Consider the following 16159-nt stretch of genomic DNA (forward strand, 5'->3'; position numbering starts at 1 on the left):
ACCACTTACTTGGCCTAGCAGGCAGCAGCTAGAGACGAAGCCGCGAGTCGATAATAAACAAGCAGGCGTCGAAAAATCCATGCCGAGCTCCACACTTGCGGCATTTGCTTTCCAACAAATACCATTGCGGGAGACAAAGAAGCTTACATGATGTCGAATTCCTGCTAATCTAGCCCTCAAAACTCCGGATTCGGCCTCCAGCTGCTGTCTTCGAGTCTGCTGCAACAAAGAACGGGATTTTTCTTTATTTCAGCGATTTGACGACGGTGCGTGGTTGGGGTGAATCTGGCGCTCAACGCACGTTGAAATTATTGTGGCGTCGCGATTTTTGTCGCCGCCATGCAACTTCAAATTGCAGCCCGGGCACTGAAGCCCGCAATTGCACTCTTTGGCGGTTAGACCCCTCTCCTATAACCATGGCTATTGGAACTCGTTTTCTTCAATCGCCCTTATTACACCACCCCGTTGGTAGCAAGCTTGGCGGCAGCATCACGTGCCCCTAATAACAGTTCGTTAGCACACGTCGTCTTGGCTCGTCAGCAAGCCGTGTCTGCCTGGCATGCCACGCGGCTCACCGAGTAGGCCGCAGCACCTCCCGAGGCAGCAATGTCAGTGAAAACGCCTATTTTTTCGACAATCTAAGTTGGTCCCGGCGCTTCCTTCTGCATCGATCTCCGTTTTTCGACATAATTATCTCCATTTCAATGACAATATGCCGGGCCGAATCCTCACCGAGATCGCTATGGAGGAGGGAAACCTCATTGCCGAGCGCATTGCCATCCACATTGACCTGGCGGGTCGCGATACCGCAGCCGAGAATAGCATTGCACCAGAATTTCAGGTCCGGGATCCGGCGACCGGCCACGGCCGTCTTCCGCAGACCGAAGCGACAGGCGGAAACGGGGTCTCGGTCGCATCCGACCAATCCGCAACGGCCCCAACGCCTGATCCAGCCCTAGCCATTGCCAATGCGGAGGAAAGCCACGCAGAACCAGCCCCTCCCGCCACGGCCGCCGCAGTCCCACCCACACCACCCATAACAGGTCATCGGAGCGAGCCGTGGCTGCGCTATGCGCGTGTTCTCTACGACTTCGACGCCACTTTCGAGAACGAGCTCAGCGTCGTGGCTAGCGAAATCGTCGCCATCGTGGAGAAGGAGATGAACGGTCCGTCCCACTTCGTTTCTCACAGCCACCTCCCTCCGTCCGGCCCTCTACCCAACCGTAGTACGAGCGACCTATGGCACACTCGTGACACATAGCTCTCACAATGGTCGCTAATCAATCTATTACGGTCCAGGCTGGTGGCTTGTTGAAAACACGGCGTTTAAATGCGCCTGGGTCCCCATGACCTATCTCGAGGAGCTGCCCGCCGAAGCTATTTCCCGCCCTTCCCATACCGCTCAAGCCCAGGTAGCATGAGAACAGACAGCATCCTTATCGGATTGGGAGCAGCACATGCGGGAAAGGACGGAACGTTGTCACAGAAAGAAAGAGAAGGACACTTGGAGCGGGCGGCACAGAACGAACTAAAGGCGATTTAGATCATATTTGATCTCAATTTTTAAGCCATCTCAAAGGAGTGATACAATCCGTTTTTTACTATTTGCATGCCTGATCAATCATCTGCCTTGTCACCGTGCCAAGTCATTGCTGCTTCACACACACACGTTGGCAGTGCGCCCCCGGCCGCCCTCTCGTCCTCACTCTGTCGGCCATCACGAGAGCGAGGAAGGAAGGGGACGTAGGAAGGGGACGTAGGTTTCAGCCACTTGTCACACACTTGCATCAGCCACTCCAGTCCAGTCGCGCCGGGGCCGCTTGATTTGATCTAGTCGCCGTCAGAGTCGCCGTCAGAGTCGCTGTCCGAGTCACTGTCCGAGTCGTCCGAGTCGTCGTCGCGCTTCTTGGCCTTCCTGACCTTCTTGGCCTTGGCCTTGGCCTTGGTCTTGGTCTTGGTCAGGTCGCGAGCCGCCACGTCGACCTTGTCCTCGCGCACGGCGAGGGCATCTGCGTTTTCTCCTGTCAGCACAGTACGGCGAGCGGCGAGTACACCGTCAGAGGCCAGGGGGGCAGGCACTCACCCGACTCGGGAGCCACTTTGACAGGGATGGCAGCGACGGCCATGATGGCGGCGAAGAAGGCGAGGACGGCCTTGAGCTTCATGTTGGCGAGAGTTGGGGGGGTTCAAGCTGGTTTCTGTGTGCGGCTAATGTGTCTGTGGTTCAGGTTCAGAGTGCTGGTCTGCCTTGTCTCTTTCGATATCTGTCTAGGGCAGCGGGTCGCGTGCGTCTTCTTTATACCCCAGAGAACGGGAGTGTGGAGAACCAACTCCCGGGGGGGTCTAGAGTCTTGGCCCGTACTCGTGTGCCAGCGTCCACTTTCAAACTATCGCTCTTGGCCTGCAAGAGAATGAAAATGTGATGAGCTTGTCATCGGCGATCACTCTTGAGGCACACTCTGCCCCTTCCCTGGCAGGCACAGCTCACCTCGTGTCAGCCTGGTGGCGTCTAACACGACCGCCTGATAGAGCCGTGAGAGGTGTGCCTTCCCCACAGTTTCTGTTGTTGCCCATGCCAAGGATGATTTAACTTGCTGATTCTCTGCTCAGGAACACCTCCTGAGGCATCGAGGTGTGTGCCCGAAGCTGGTCGAGTGGTTTGTTGACTTGCTCAGTGTTACTCTTGGCAAGCCCGCTTCCCAGGACGGTGCTTTCTTGCGAGCTTTCGAGATGGAGGCGGAACCCTGGCGATGGCGCAATATCGCGTGCAACTCTGCGGCGGCCGTTTGCAAGGGAAGCGCATGTATGCCGCGAGAAGAAGGCATCGTGTAGCTTCGGCCATAGACCGCCGAGGCTCGGTTCTCGCTGATGAGCAACTGCTTTGCGGTGATAAGACTGCACTTGGCATTATCAATGGTCTCGACTGCCGACTCGCACCGTGGTCTTGGCCGCCGATAGCTGAGCTCATGCATCTCGCATTCGTAAAGACAGACAGCCAACACACATTTGCTGATGTGTCTTGGTGCGCTGTGGAAGTCGACGCCGGTTTCCTTTCGCTCCAACAACCGCCGACTGACATCCCTCGGCAAGGCATCGATGTGAGCCTTCTCGTCGTGGGTTGCGTTGCCAAGCAGCTTGGCTCAGGCTTCTAGACGCGAGACCGACGTCAAGATATTTGAACAATACCCCGCAGCTTCCCCTGGCTTACTCGCATCCTGCGGTCCTCGTGGGGGGGAGGGCTCGGGTTGTCGGCACCGCCAGGTTCTGGCAGGCGGCTAGACCGTGGTCAGCCGGCGAGCGCCTCACTGCAACGTCGGGACGTCGGGTCGCGCCCTTATTGGCGAAGAGTGCAAACCCCGTCTCGACCGGTCCGTCTCGTCAGCCCCCTCACTCCCAAGAACTCTCTGTCTTGCTGATCTTGAGTAACCATGGACTCAAACACCCAACTGTCTGTCTAGGTATCAGAACCAAGTCTAGAACTAGCCGATCACTACTAGGTAAGTATGGTCTGGTGTTTCGTCTTCACTAGTTCGTGACGTGACCCCCCCACGGCAGCCGAAACAGATCGATGTTACTCTCTAGCTCTGGGCCTTTCGCAATCAATAACCCGAACCGAACTACTTGGAAAGCTTGACACTGGCATCCCGGATAGATCCCTTCGACGCCCAACGGCACCTCCTTGGGCCGTCTGCAGCGAGGAAGCACACCCTCATGGTTCCGCGGCTTGGCAATGCAACTGTTATTTTTATTCTGGCCAGCACCTCCGGTATCCGCGCATCTTGGCATGCAGCGCTGCGGGCCATTGTCACGAAAACCGAGACATAGACCGGTTTCTCCGCATTATCCGGCAGTCGACAACTGACTCGTGCAAGCGCCAAGCCAATACTGAGCTCGGCCTGCAGCTGCATTCCAGGCCTTGGCTCGCGCCCATCACGTCGTTCTTTCGCCACTACCATCGAAATAGCGCAAGATCTTGGCGTGCAGTCTCCAGTGTCGGTCATGATTAGCACAGGGATAAGCCGACGAGTGTCTTTGGCGTATAGCCTGCTTTCACGTGGTACCAACGCGGCGACCTCGACCAAAGCAGGCAACATGTCGCGCGACTGTTGTGATGACAGCCGACCCAGACCTCCATCTCCATCTCAAGAAGCACACCGTCGCTTCGCTTTTCCTCGCTCGGAATGGCCTGCATCAGTCATTGGGCCAGCCGTTCAATGGCAGACTGCATCGCGAGTTGTTTTCCGCTTCTGAGTTTACACATGGAATATCGAAAACATCGTGCGGGCGTGTCCTGCAACTTCGACTTATCTCGCAACCAGCACGTCTTCCGAGGTAACTTCGGCAGCATGGATTTCAGCCGAGTTTAGACTTGTAGCAAAACCGTAGCTCCTGATCCTCTCGTGTCATCAGATCCTATCGAGCCCCCCACCCCACACTCTCCCTCTGCCCAATACCGCTCTCTCTTTCCATCTCTCTCTCTCTCTCTCTCTCTCTCTCCCTCTTCAGAGACCGAGCGAGCGCCTCTCACTCCCTTCTAAATACCCTGACTCGCCAAGAATTTTGTCTTTTTCTTGCCAGTGCCCAACAAGCTCTGCATAGCTTCGAGCCACCCTTTCACCATGTCTCTGACCTCGCACAGCTCATACACCGCCGTCGACCCCGACTCAGAAAAGGGGGAGCATGAAAGCTTCCTCGGGCCAAGCAGCGATGTCCTCGCCGGCGACAAGACACGGCGGTGGCTGTCGCTGTCGCAGATACTCACCGTTGCTCCGTGGCTGTTGGGTATCTTCTTCGCAGTCACATCGCTGCTGCTCGTGCTTGAGCGGCAGAGCAGCGGAAGTCCTTATGGTACTTACGAAGATGGCTTCGATACCGACATCAGTAAGTTTCCCCCTTTGCGAGCCTAGCATGCGAATGTTAACACGTAAAACCCACCCAGTCCTGCCGTCCAAGATCCCATTGGAAAGGGTGAAGTTCACGCGCACCCCTCACTTCACTGCCAACGGCAGCGGATATCTCGATGTCGTGGACGAAACGGCGCCGTGGCCCGAGAACATGAAGCTGTTCGGCCCGCCGAGTCCCGAGATCGACGCCAACTGGAACCGCCTCATCCACGACCGCTACTTTGCCATCTCCGAGGAGGAGGCGACGCGGGCCTGGGGAGACAGGCGCTTCGAGTTTGTCGACCAGAAGCGCGGCGGCTACAGCGCCGGGTAAGTTTCTTTCTCACAGCCGCAGTTCATCCTCGATGTTTTGTGTGCAACATGCTGAGGAGTTCGTCTGGGCCGTAGACTCGAAGTGTTTCACACATTGCACTGCGTGGTTAGTTATCCAACGGACATACAGCTGGCCTCCTTCATTGCCACGACAAAATCTCTAACACCACCTCGCAGAACGCGCTCCGCATGATGATGCACCCAGACTACTATCCCGCGCGGCATTCTCACGGGCCGTTCCACACGGGTAAGCAACCACCGCCTCCCTTCCACCCCCTGCCACTAATCACACCAGATAACCAACACTTGACACACACTGCCACAGAACACTGCCTGGACGCGCTGCGGCAGACGATCCAGTGCTACGGCAGCACGACGCTGATCCCGACGCGGTACATGGACGGCGCGCGGCACAACTACATCGACGCCGACCAGACGCACGTGTGCCGGTCCTTCAGCTTCCTGCGCGACTTCACCACATCGCGCGCCCAGGGCAACGCCGCTGCCGCCGACCGCAACCCCTCGCTCATCGACCCCGTCAAGCACCGCGACTGGGCCCAGTGGAAGGCTGAGAAGGTCGCCGCCCACCGGCATCAGCACGGGCTGTGATGGGCTTGTGATTCCTGAAGGGGGGCGATGATTGCTGATCAATTGGGTTTGTGGGGGAGGTTTCTTTGTTGTGCTGTCCGGATGCAGGCGATATCAGGTTGTAGATTTCACCCTTTTTGAAAAGCTGTCGTTGAATTTCTCGTTGGCTTGTTGTGGTTTCAAGGCTGTTTCTTGTGTTGCAGTTTCTTGTAATTAGTTGACAAGTCGAAACCTAATAAATCTGCTCAGTGCTGCCATACATCCATTGTATGGCAGCAACTGCGTTTTTGCATTGTAACAATGAAAGATACATGTGCGTCTACCGACCTTGAATAGAAAATAATTACTCAAGGCTGGCTTCAATGCCCTCACCCCAGACAGGGAGCTAAGGAAACGAGACATACCGTTGGTTCCTGGGCCGTTCGAAAGGTTGTGCATAACGTGAAGCAGGCAGCACAAAGCGCAGCAGGCAGGGAGCACACCGGAATGCTCTGTGCTCGTGTTGCTTCTGCATTCGGTTAGCACATTTTGTCGTTTTGAACACTCAACCAGTCAAGTCAAGAACGCGCGAGATAAAACAGCTTTCCTAGAGTTTGTTCGAATTGTTTATGTGCGGTTTGAGTTGCCTGGGCAAAAGGGGCTTGGTGTATGCTAGAGTAATTATCAAATACGGATATTTCCGTCGGTCTGAATGACTTTGCTAGTACCGTTCAATTGTTTGACTTTTTGCTGTACCGCGGCAAATGTTTAACCATGGTTATTTGGCGAGTGCATGGTGACGGGTAATTGGGTATAAGCCATTTGTCTTTAGTGATAGATCTAACAGTAAAAGTCTCTCCTTGAGCACATGAAATAAAATATTTCCGCTAATCCTATCCAACTGTGGTCCCGTTGCTACACAAGGTGCCGTTTATACCAACATTTGTACTCTGATCCCCGGCCGATCCTGCGCTGATGGCAGTCCCAATGAACACAACCTCTATGGCCGCAAACCTGTACCACAAGTGTAAGACACTGCGCCCACTGAAGGAAAACCATGATGAGAGACTCACGTAGCTGTTGCGGCAATCATCTCGGCCCTGGTCGCGGAGCTAAAATACCAGCTTAAAATTGCTGCTGTATTCGGATGCCGGGGGCGATCGGCTGCTGTCGTCGGCGACGCATTCTATCCTGAACTCCTTTTCGAGTTGGACAATCTAGGCTTGGAGCGAAAGGAGACAGAGGATGTTGAGGTGTTCGAACCGGCGGAATATGGCAACGTTCTTCTCCTTGCGCATAAGGGCCGCCAGTCGAGGATAGCTACGTTGCGAATGGGCCATAGTTTGGGAAGACAAAGAGCAAGGTACCGTGCACAGACGCCCCAACACTTTTGGGGTTGTCGTTGTGGAGATTGACGCCATGTTGGAATTGGACAAGGCTCTTAGGTGGGGGGCAACGGGAACAGTCCCAGCCGCACGCAGCAAGCATAAAATTGTACACCATCCCTCTACACGCGGGAGACGCGGCTAACCCAAGTTGGACTGATTTGCAGGAAAACATGCATTTGGTGTTGCGCCGCACGACTAGACGCACTAGGCCACCACCAATAAGAGCTAGACGCGAGATGATCAGGCCTTAATCCTGCTTTCGGAAGCGCCGTGGCGGGGATTGGGATCAGAACCCCGACAGTCCTTATTGGAAGAGAAAGAGGTGCGATTTCCGCTTTTCTCACGTTAGGCCCCATGCATTTGAGGATCACATTAAAAGCCAGGCCATCTTTCCCTGTTAGGTACCTCACTCTCCTTTTCCTGGCTTCATCTCTATGTTGTTTCACGATTTCTCTGCCAGCAAAAACGAGAAAAAAGATGGCAGATCCAATTTCGGTAACGCTGCTGGTCTCGTCGGTTTTCTCATTGACTATATTAGTAGTATTCCCCGTCTCGGACCTGATCAGAGCTGCATCCGAGTTTCCATCGAAATCCCAGCTTCTGGACAACGAGATAGCGGTACTGCTGGGCGTGGTTGAAGAGTGCTATCAGACCAACCAGAGCGGCCCCGTACAAGCTCCTCGGCACGTAGAAGACTTACTTTACGCTACCTACCGCCAGGGACGAGATATCTCTATTCTCGCTTTCAAGGCTCAAGACGCCATTTACCGAAGTCGGTGGCGGATTTTCAATATACTGGCCTTCATATTGTTCCAAGAAAAACAGCTCAACAGCTCCGTCGCCGTTTTCCGCGACAAGGTCGGCTTGCTGCGCAATGCTTTTTCCGAGTAGGTTAACAAAGCGCCATAAACTCGACAACCTGTTAATTTACCTCCATCGATAGAATCCGACTCCGAGGGCAGCTGGTGGAACTAAGGCAAGTGTTTTGGTCACACAACCAACATCAAAGGCCCCAATCTGTCGGCTCACTCCGGTTGCTAATATTGAATGGCGCGCTAGTGCTACCATGGCGAAACTCACCGAACTTTCCGTATCTGCCACTGTTGATACCAGCCGACGCCCAGCCGATGGCTCCTCGGGCGCGGAAGGGAAGGTTGAGGCCGAAGCCGGCGGTGTTAGCTCTGGTTTCAGGTCCACGGATCAACACCAGATGCAGATCGTCAAAGCTGTGCAAAATCTAATCAGGCGGGACCTAGGCTCGTTGGAGGCCGACGACTACGTCATAAACGGAACCGTCCAGCTCGAAAACCACGAAAGGGGCATGATCCTAATGGAGGATCCGACGAGAACAGGCGGCGACCGGTTCGACTACCGTCCCGCCCGGATCAAGCTCGACACGGGCTCGCGGGCAGACTTTGTCACCCGCGAGTATCTTGCCCGGATAGGCTTCGACTTCGGCAGCCTGATAGAAATACCCGAGGTCCAGCAGGAGGACATCGAAGGCCTCGACAAGGCCATCTACAAGCCGACACACCGGGTGAACCTGCCTTGGTACAGACAAGGCGAGGCGCAGTCGAACCTCACACGCTTTCTTGTCGTAGACAGCGGCCCCTTCGATCTCCTCTTGTCTTCTCGGCGCTTTGCTGAGGAAGCAGAGCGGCGGCTGTTCTCCCTTCCGTTGGTAGGGCGACCACGAAAGACAAAAGGTATTTGTTACCATTATTTGTGCCAGTGGGTGATAAGTCTGGAACTAACATGACTGGTGCCAGAACAAATAGACAAGGAGATCACAGAGGCGAAAAGGAAGCTAAACGAGGCCAAGGAATTGGAAGCAAAGAATTTGCGCGCAGCAATCGCGATGAGGAACCAGGAAGTCGGGCTTGCGTTCACGGTTCAGACCGTAGCCGGGCAAGACGCCACCAGTACTGCTCAGGGCCCGGCTGATATAGAGCTTGGAACGGCTGGACCAGCCTCGACGACAGCCGCAAACGCCCAAGCTGCCGGTTCAGGCGGACAACGTCCACGGCGAGGGTTCTTCTGGTGGCGAAGTTAGCCAAAAACGCTGGCGGCACTGGTCTGGGCCACACCGCTGCCGCGAGCTGAGTCCTTCGTCCAAACATGGCCCGGCATTTCACAAGACCTGCAGGTAAGCGCCGAGACACGGGAAGACGGACTTTCCATCTTGAACGTCGTCTTCCTTGCCTGGACATGATATGATCTCCAACGAGTGCCCTTTTGCAAACGTACCCAACAAATCCAAATCTAACTCCAATCCAACGTCCCTCGCAACAGCCCCTCCCCCCCCCCCCAAAAAAATGGACACTAGCACCATCGCAACCGACCCCGACATCGACGCCTCGATCCTCTCACCATCTCGCAACAGCTTGCTCACACACCCCCTCGCCCCCACCGGACAACCCTACGACAAACTCGTCGTAGGCGCCGCCATATTCCGCCACACGACCGCCAACACTACCACCAACAGCGCCAGCCAGCCCATCAGCACCACACATCCTCCTCCTCCAGCGCGCGGCGCACGAGACGTATCTACCCAGCGTGTTCGAGATCCCCGGCGGCAAGGTCGACGAGAGCGACCCTAGCGTCGCGGCCGCGGTGGTGCGCGAGGAGCGCGAGGAGACGGGGCTGCGGCCGATGTGTTACACGACGACGTCTAAGGCGGTGGCTGGCGGGGGTGCGGGAGCCGTGTCGAAGCGGGCGATCCAGCTGAACTATGTTGTTGCGGTTGAGTGGGTGGGGGACGGCGAGGTGGTTGTGAGTGAGGATGAGCATGCTGGGTCTGTCTGGGCTGCGGAGGATGAGGTGCAGGGGCTGGATATGACGGATGAGGTGCGGGGGCTGGATACGACGGATGAGGTGCAGGGGCTGGATATGACGGGTGAGATGAGGGAGGTTGTACGAGAGGCTTTTGAAGTGGTTGGGCGTGTTTCTGGTGATGGGACTGGGGTTCTGATGTAGTTCAATCCTTGAATCTCGACCAGCGGGTGGCCTTTCAAGATCTGAAAGGTCACTGATATCATGTCAGGGGCTTGATATTCTGTCACGAGCGACAATCAAAATAGGAGAGCATGCAATCTAGATAGGGTCCAATGATGCGTCAGCTTTGTTCCTGGTAATTGTTACACAGGTAATTACCGTCTACTTGACAATGAGAGGAAACTTGCTTCTCAACCGGTGATTACCTTGTTAGAATGTCCAGTCCTTGGGCATTAAAATCGCATAGGTAGTCGAGACTTCGAGTGCCATACAACACGTATGGAGTCTATGGACCTCCTAGGTAGTAGCCAGTACAATAACAATACAAAAGTCACGTCCAACGTCCACGCCCAACCATCTGCTCGTACATATGCTATTTCATACAAAGAGCCCGCAAATCCTACCAGCCCCTCCAAGCCGGTATCCATCGACAACTAGGGAGTGTCGATCACGACGGCGTCAGGCTTCGCCGCAAGCGTACAACCCTGTCGCCTCGCTGCACATAGCGCCGCTGCTCGGCCTGGAAATTCACCGCCAGCTTGCCGCGCAGCTTCCAGATAGGAACGTCGTTAGACGGCCCCGCCTCGTCCTCGTCGTCTGAGCCCGACACCGAACGGGCTTCGTCTGCCGCCCTGGTCTTATCCTGGGAGGTAGTCCGCCGATGGTAGCCAAACCGCTTGAGGACCTGCGTGTGCGAGATGCGCCCGGCCATGGTCACGTCCAGGTCTCGGAGCTCGGGGGTCGCCGCCTGCACGCCCTGCAGAATGTCGGACCACAGCTTCTGGCCGTACACGACGCCGCCGTCGGCCGCGACCAGCATGTTGCCGGGCGGGTTCTCGCCGGGCACGCCGCTTCGCCGGATACGGCCCAGGAAGAGGTGGTCGTTGGGGTTGGCGAAGCCGAACTCAAGAAAGCGGAGATGGCCCAAAAACGGGTGGGGCTTCTGGACAAAGAAGCGGATGGCGTCCTCTGACGACGTGAAGATGAGCGTCACAGTCTCGAAAAACGAGACAATGGCCTCCCAGTATCTAAATTCGGCGAATTAGCTTTCTGGTTGATTGCTTGGTTGTTGGAACCACCTCGCGGCAAACTTACATTTTCTTGCATGTCAGAAACAGCGGCAGGAACGGGCTCTTCTCGGCGGGCGTGACGCTGCCTGAGAGGGGATTCCACCGCCGCATGTGGGCGTGCTGGCAGGGCCCATGCTTGCCCCAGTGCAAGCGCATGACGCAGGCAAACCAGAACCACTTGGGCGGCATTAGGGCCGGGGCCGGGTGTGCATCGAACGGCCAGGGGTCTGTGACGTCGGTGTCATCGCGCGGGCCGGCAGGTACGACACACTGGCTATGAGATAGGCTGTTAGGACGCGACCCGTCCGTGTAGATGTGCAGGCGGAGGCTGGAGCCCGGGGTGGAGGGCGACATGTGGTAGGTCTTGAGGTAGCTCTCCCAGACGGCGCGGTAGATTTGGCGCCGGATCTCGAGCGGGAGCTTGGCGAACAGGACGCAGGTGTCCTGGTTGTCGATAGCCTGCTGCATCTCGATTTTGGTGATGGTCTTCACGTCGGCTTCGTCGCTCGACGATGACTCGATGCCGTGGTGGATGATTAGCGGTGGCGTGACCACAGGAGCACCGCTCGCGGGTTCCTTTTCCTTGCTCGACTTCTTTCGACGGAACGCGCGACGGAGATATTCCCCGACCCCCATGGCTTCGGGGGGGGGCGTCGACGTCAGATTTACCACCAATGTGCAAATTGGCGTGAAGACGAGTAGCCAAACCCTCGTCGCAGCTGTTGATGCTGCGAAGAAAGGTCGACGCGTCGTGCAGCACCACGAGTGCTGAAATAGAACCTTGCGACGCGAGGAGGAAAGAGAGTGCGAGGTTGCCCAGGCCCCACAACCTGGTGCTGTCAGCGGCGGGGTTAACGAAAGTGCAGCAGCGACGGGCAGTGCCGCGCGCGGAATTCTGCCCTGCGGCTTCTGTTTCAGAGTTTGGGGTTGCTGCGGCGAGTAGCCAATCACGCTGGGGCCCTCTGGACCCCGAGTTTGGTGGCGTTTGGCTCTGGACGAGGCAGACAGCTGCCGAAATGGAATTTCGAACGGGAGGCCGCTGGCAGCACCCGCCAAACCACCAAAGAGCGAGGAAATGGAAGTGGGGTCAACTGTGTCGTATCCGTCGCAATGCAAATTCCAGCAGCGGAACTAGTGTTCTGCAGCAACTTGCAGAACAGCATCCTCCGAAGTTCCAACCGTTCGGGACCGACGCCGCACAAGTGGACGAATGATTGTCTTCTTGCAGCGACGGCGGCAGCCTGAGGTGCCATCCCGTTCGTCAGTCACCTGTCACCGTCTGCCACTGCAGGCTTCTATCGCTAGCTGCAGCAAGCGTGGCCTGAACGCGCCCTGCCCAGGCCCCAGCGCCGTTGTTGCCATCGATCGTTGCTGCCGTGGGGGTCCGAAATACCTTCAACGTGCCTTCCATTTGGACACCTCTGATGAAAAATCAGCCGAGTCGCCATTCGAAACTTGAGCAGAAGGCACGAAATGTCAAACTCACAGCCGTCAAGGTGCACTTTGCCAGATCTTCTCTGAATGCTCTCATTTGCTCTTAGGACTGCATCAACCTACCTCGGGTACCTGCAGCAGTGGGATCAACTCAACCCGTAATGCACTTCCTGCTGTCTGCACAAGCCGACCCGTTGAAATCTTAACTCTGCTATTCTTTATTGTATGGTGGTATCATGCGCGGTTTCATTCAAGATTCCAAGTGCCTCGACTATTCATCTGCCAATTTCTGGTCCCAGAAGCACCAAGTCCTCGCATTTCTGCTGGTCGCTTATCCGATGTTCTGGTACAGGGAGGAACTGTCGCCTCAGGGAAAGTATTCTCCCGCCTTCCCGAGGTTCGCTAATAGCTCCTCCCTGGGAAACTCGACAACTGTCTTTGCAAGAGTCCTCGAAAGCTTGGGTCCTGATATTACCATCCAGGGACCGAGGGTCTTCCAGAAGTGGCCCTGCACGCCGTCGAGATTGTCCTCTGGCTCGACCGAGTATTCGTGTCTTATCCACAATCCACAAGTCAGCTTAGACGTCTTCCACAACACCCCTGACAAGTTCTGTTTACCTCCAAAACCCAGACCCAGTGGGTCCAAACCTCCCGCTAACCTGTGGTCTCTTGTCGCCGTTACAAAAACTGAGCTTGACGTTAGCTCAAACTAGCATACCGTGAGTGCAATTCCATGTCTTACTGGAATCCTGTCAGCAAGGTGTCGTAGACCTGGTGTGGCGTGTAGCCAAGCTTCCACAGATGAAACTCGGGGTGCGACTCTGGCGTCGGCGTTGTGATCTTCAAGGGTGCAAGACAGGAAAGCGAACCTTTCCGGGTCTTTTCCAAAGTTGTGTTTTACCCGCCCTTGTGGATCTCGGTGGCTGTGTCGCCTTGACGGGAGCGGGCGGCTGCTCGGCACCCTAAACAACGCGCATCTTGGTGCCCGATGGCGACGCCAGGTCAACGAAGGAACCGCCGCCGCCCGTCGCGGGGTTCTGCCCCACGGCCGAACTCTCCTTGAGCGCTGCCGTGAGCTTAAAGTCGCGCTCTGTCTTGGTCAGGTACGCCGCACCGTCAAAGTGCCGCGCGCCGTCGCAGCTCCGCGTCGCCACGTAGCAGCATGCTTCGCCCGTACCCCCGGTAGTATATGGTCTCGTCGCCGTCCCGCGCCGCCTCGGTGAAGCCGAAGTCGTGCGCGAACACGTCGGACGCCTCCAGGTCTGGGTGCTGCACCAGCACGTAGCTCAGCCGCGCCAGCTGGATCTTGTCGGGCGAGTTCTTTGTTGTGCCGATGCGGCCGGGGAGGAACTTTAGGTCAGCCATGACTCGGGTCTCTGGTGGTGTGAAGATGTGCTACGGGGAACGAGATGGTTTGTATCAGAGTACGGTGATGCAATTTGAGATGTTCGTGCTGTTCGAAATTACGGGAATAGCGTCGTTTATCACCCCTCGGCACGTCTTACAGCGACGCCGTAAGCGGCCCGGTTGATGACATATAGTTTGCTCCGTAATCCGGTGGCGGCAATAGCTGAGATTCATGGTACCGACAAGCCTAGCGCTTGCGCCACCGGCCCTCGACGGGGTTTGTAGGGGACCTCCGCCCTCGACGGCATTGTTTCGGTATTTCGATGGCGGTATCAATCTTCATCATCGCTCAACTGACATTTCTGTTGTGGCTCCCCAGATCTACCTAGCTTCGATACAGAAAGGATGGCTGTCTGGGACAACTTGATCCGCTTTGGTGCGGCAGACGGGCGCGAATACTAGGCGGCTCTTCCGCTAGAGGCCGCCCCTGCCACCGGTCGTCCGTCAAGGGTTATGCGACCATTGACGATCTGGAGTCCGAGACTGGTGGTGTCGATGTGACGGTCGAGAAGGCAAGCTCCAAGTTTGGGTTGGTGACAAACAGACGCCAGGGCAACAAACAGCTTCTCGCTCCCGTCCCAACGACAGGCATCCCCATCATCTGCGTTGGCCTAAACTACTGGAACCACGCCAATGAGGCGTCGGTACGTTCCCCAACAGTTGCTTGCGAACCTGATTGTCTATTGGAGCTCACGTCGGCACTCGTCGCACGGCTCTCTATTCCCGCAACTCCGCCCATGTGGTACAAGCCTGCTGCATCTCTGGCTGACCTGGACACTGAAGTGCCGTTCCCAGTGCAGGCGCAGAAATTCTTCCCCGACTTTGAGGTACGTGACGCACACACTTTGTTGATTCGTGATGTGCGACTGATAGGCAATAGGGCGAGCTCACCATTGTGCTGCGCAAAAGCATGAAGAATGTAGCGGCTGCCGACGTGGCGTCGCACATCCTGGGGTACACGATCGGCAACGACCTGACGGCGCGCTTCTTCTAGCGGTCGTGCGGTGGGCAGTACACGTACGCCAAGGGTTTCGACAAGTTCGCGCCGCTGGGCCCGCGGCTGGTGAACCCGTCGCACATCACGCCCGACGCGCGCGGCAGCATCACGACGCGCGTCAACGGCTGCACAGTCCAGAACAGCCCTCTCGACTTCATCTTCGCCGTCGACCAGCTGCTGAGCTTTCTGTCGCAGACTACCACGCTCCCGGCTGGCACCGCCATCCTCACGGGCACCCCGGCGGGCGTCGGCTGGTTCTAAAACCCCAAAACGCCCCTGTAGCACGGCGACGTGGTCGAGGTCGAGGTCAAGCCTATTGGCGTGCTCAAGACGACGATTGTGTTTGAGAAGTAGACGGTGGCAAAGGCACGGCTGGCGTCAGGTGGAGATGTGTCACGATTATAGTAATGAATACCAATTACTGTTCACGATGCACACTTCTTGTCACGGCTGCGACTTGCCACGCCACAGACTGGCCTGTGGCGTGGCAACTCGCAGATGACAAAATGCCTTGCCCTGATGTCCAGTTTTCACTGCGTGTGCTATGGTACAAAGGATGGCCACTGCGATCTACAACATGCAGGGACATTGTTAGATCCATCACGTCTACATGCACATTGATCTTATTTTTCTAGTCCGTCAGTATCCCCCCTATTCTACAACAACGCCAAGAAGAAAGTGACAGTTCATGCAGAAATTAGAACTATCCCAGTTTTGCCTCCACGGATTGGCTGCCCAAGCGCTGTGGTACAGACACGCCCTGGAGGTCTGGAATCTTTGGTTCTTGTCACAACCCGACTTGCAGATCCCCTGAGACGTGTTTACCCTCCCCCGGCATTCGTACCGTCGGGTCTGCCGGATCGTTGCGTTGCGTGAAGGTTTCCCTGCGGAGAAGACGTCAACTCTCCAGGTCGCTCCCCGGATCGATGGGTCCGAGGCTGCAAGGCTAGGGGTCACATCCCGAGAGGGGTCGCCTTTTGCGAAGGAGGTCTCGAGATAGGCTAGGAGGCGGAGAGGGGGCGCCATTGCCGACGGCTCGGCTTCTTGGCTCCGCCGCACCACATAGGCTGCCGCATTCGCAACCCC

At 56.4% G+C, this 16159-nt stretch overlaps 8 protein-coding genes across 8 annotated transcripts; 5 read left to right on the forward strand and 3 right to left on the reverse strand.

Moving 5' to 3' along the window:
- The first annotated feature begins 341 nt into the window (after positions 1 to 341).
- B0T26DRAFT_260757 (uncharacterized protein) lies at positions 342 to 1519 on the forward strand. Its single transcript, XM_060434040.1, has 2 exons — positions 342 to 1166; positions 1300 to 1519. The coding sequence occupies exons 1-2, from the start codon at positions 713 to 715 to the stop codon at positions 1419 to 1421; spliced, it is 576 nt and encodes a 191-aa protein (XP_060299352.1). The 5' UTR covers positions 342 to 712; the 3' UTR covers positions 1422 to 1519.
- Positions 1520 to 1830: 311 nt separating this feature from the next.
- B0T26DRAFT_750702 (uncharacterized protein) lies at positions 1831 to 2165 on the reverse strand (the record flags this gene model as incomplete). Its single annotated transcript, XM_060445264.1, has 2 exons — positions 1831 to 2009; positions 2084 to 2165. The coding sequence occupies 2 exons, from the start codon at positions 2163 to 2165 to the stop codon at positions 1831 to 1833; spliced, it is 261 nt and encodes an 86-aa protein (XP_060299353.1).
- Positions 2166 to 4662: 2497 nt separating this feature from the next.
- On the forward strand, positions 4663 to 6112 carry B0T26DRAFT_260663 (uncharacterized protein). Its single transcript, XM_060434039.1, has 4 exons — positions 4663 to 4881; positions 4940 to 5213; positions 5292 to 5322; positions 5394 to 6112. The coding sequence occupies exons 2-4, from the start codon at positions 5056 to 5058 to the stop codon at positions 5823 to 5825; spliced, it is 621 nt and encodes a 206-aa protein (XP_060299354.1). The 5' UTR covers positions 4663 to 4881; positions 4940 to 5055; the 3' UTR covers positions 5826 to 6112.
- Positions 6113 to 6580: 468 nt separating this feature from the next.
- On the forward strand, positions 6581 to 7200 carry B0T26DRAFT_706410 (uncharacterized protein; the record flags this gene model as incomplete). The annotated part of the gene is made up of 2 exons (XM_060441807.1): positions 6581 to 6797; positions 6857 to 7200. Exons 1-2 carry the CDS (start codon positions 6759 to 6761, stop codon positions 7196 to 7198), a joined length of 381 nt encoding a protein of 126 aa, XP_060299355.1. The 5' UTR covers positions 6581 to 6758.
- Positions 7201 to 8237: 1037 nt separating this feature from the next.
- Positions 8238 to 10271, forward strand: B0T26DRAFT_871278 (uncharacterized protein; the record flags this gene model as incomplete). Its single annotated transcript, XM_060447920.1, has 5 exons — positions 8238 to 8877; positions 8941 to 9071; positions 9142 to 9317; positions 9498 to 9606; positions 9698 to 10271. The coding sequence occupies 5 exons, from the start codon at positions 8238 to 8240 to the stop codon at positions 10145 to 10147; spliced, it is 1506 nt and encodes a 501-aa protein (XP_060299356.1). The 3' UTR covers positions 10148 to 10271.
- Positions 10272 to 12210, reverse strand: B0T26DRAFT_801964 (uncharacterized protein). Its single transcript, XM_060447040.1, has 2 exons — positions 11261 to 12210; positions 10272 to 11193 (listed from the first exon to the last, which is right to left on the reverse strand). The coding sequence occupies exons 1-2, from the start codon at positions 11869 to 11871 to the stop codon at positions 10614 to 10616; spliced, it is 1191 nt and encodes a 396-aa protein (XP_060299357.1). The 5' UTR covers positions 11872 to 12210; the 3' UTR covers positions 10272 to 10613.
- Positions 12211 to 13631: 1421 nt separating this feature from the next.
- Positions 13632 to 14034, reverse strand: B0T26DRAFT_675004 (uncharacterized protein; the record flags this gene model as incomplete). Its single annotated transcript, XM_060439774.1, has 2 exons — positions 13632 to 13809; positions 13847 to 14034. The coding sequence occupies 2 exons, from the start codon at positions 14032 to 14034 to the stop codon at positions 13632 to 13634; spliced, it is 366 nt and encodes a 121-aa protein (XP_060299358.1).
- Positions 14035 to 14421: 387 nt separating this feature from the next.
- B0T26DRAFT_811850 (uncharacterized protein) lies at positions 14422 to 15483 on the forward strand (the record flags this gene model as incomplete). The annotated part of the gene is made up of 7 exons (XM_060447291.1): positions 14422 to 14452; positions 14497 to 14588; positions 14640 to 14720; positions 14766 to 14903; positions 14957 to 15010; positions 15071 to 15319; positions 15356 to 15483. The coding sequence occupies 7 exons, from the start codon at positions 14422 to 14424 to the stop codon at positions 15425 to 15427; spliced, it is 717 nt and encodes a 238-aa protein (XP_060299359.1). The 3' UTR covers positions 15428 to 15483.
- Positions 15484 to 16159: the final 676 nt, after the last annotated feature.

The sequence above is a fragment of the Lasiosphaeria miniovina genome (assembly GCF_030549165.1).
Source record: "Lasiosphaeria miniovina strain SMH2392-1A chromosome Unknown B0T26scaffold_3, whole genome shotgun sequence".
Taxonomy (NCBI): Eukaryota; Fungi; Ascomycota; class Sordariomycetes; order Sordariales; family Lasiosphaeriaceae; genus Lasiosphaeria; species Lasiosphaeria miniovina.

Coding starts and splice junctions, on each gene's coding strand:
- B0T26DRAFT_260757 (XM_060434040.1), top strand. CDS start 713: ATGCCGGGCCGAATCCTCACCGAGATCGCTATGGAGGAGGGAAACCTC. Junction 1,167..1,299: donor CGTGGAGAAGGAGATGAACG/GTCCGTCCCACT, acceptor ATTACGGTCCAG/GCTGGTGGCTTGTTGAAAAC.
- B0T26DRAFT_801964 (XM_060447040.1), bottom strand. CDS start 11,871: ATGGGGGTCGGGGAATATCTCCGTCGCGCGTTCCGTCGAAAGAAGTCG. Junction 11,194..11,260: donor TTTCTGACATGCAAGAAAAT/GTAAGTTTGCCG, acceptor CGCCGAATTTAG/ATACTGGGAGGCCATTGTCT.
- B0T26DRAFT_260663 (XM_060434039.1), top strand. CDS start 5,056: ATGAAGCTGTTCGGCCCGCCGAGTCCCGAGATCGACGCCAACTGGAAC. Junction 5,214..5,291: donor CGCGGCGGCTACAGCGCCGG/GTAAGTTTCTTT, acceptor TCTGGGCCGTAG/ACTCGAAGTGTTTCACACAT. Junction 5,323..5,393: donor TTCACACATTGCACTGCGTG/GTTAGTTATCCA, acceptor ACCACCTCGCAG/AACGCGCTCCGCATGATGAT.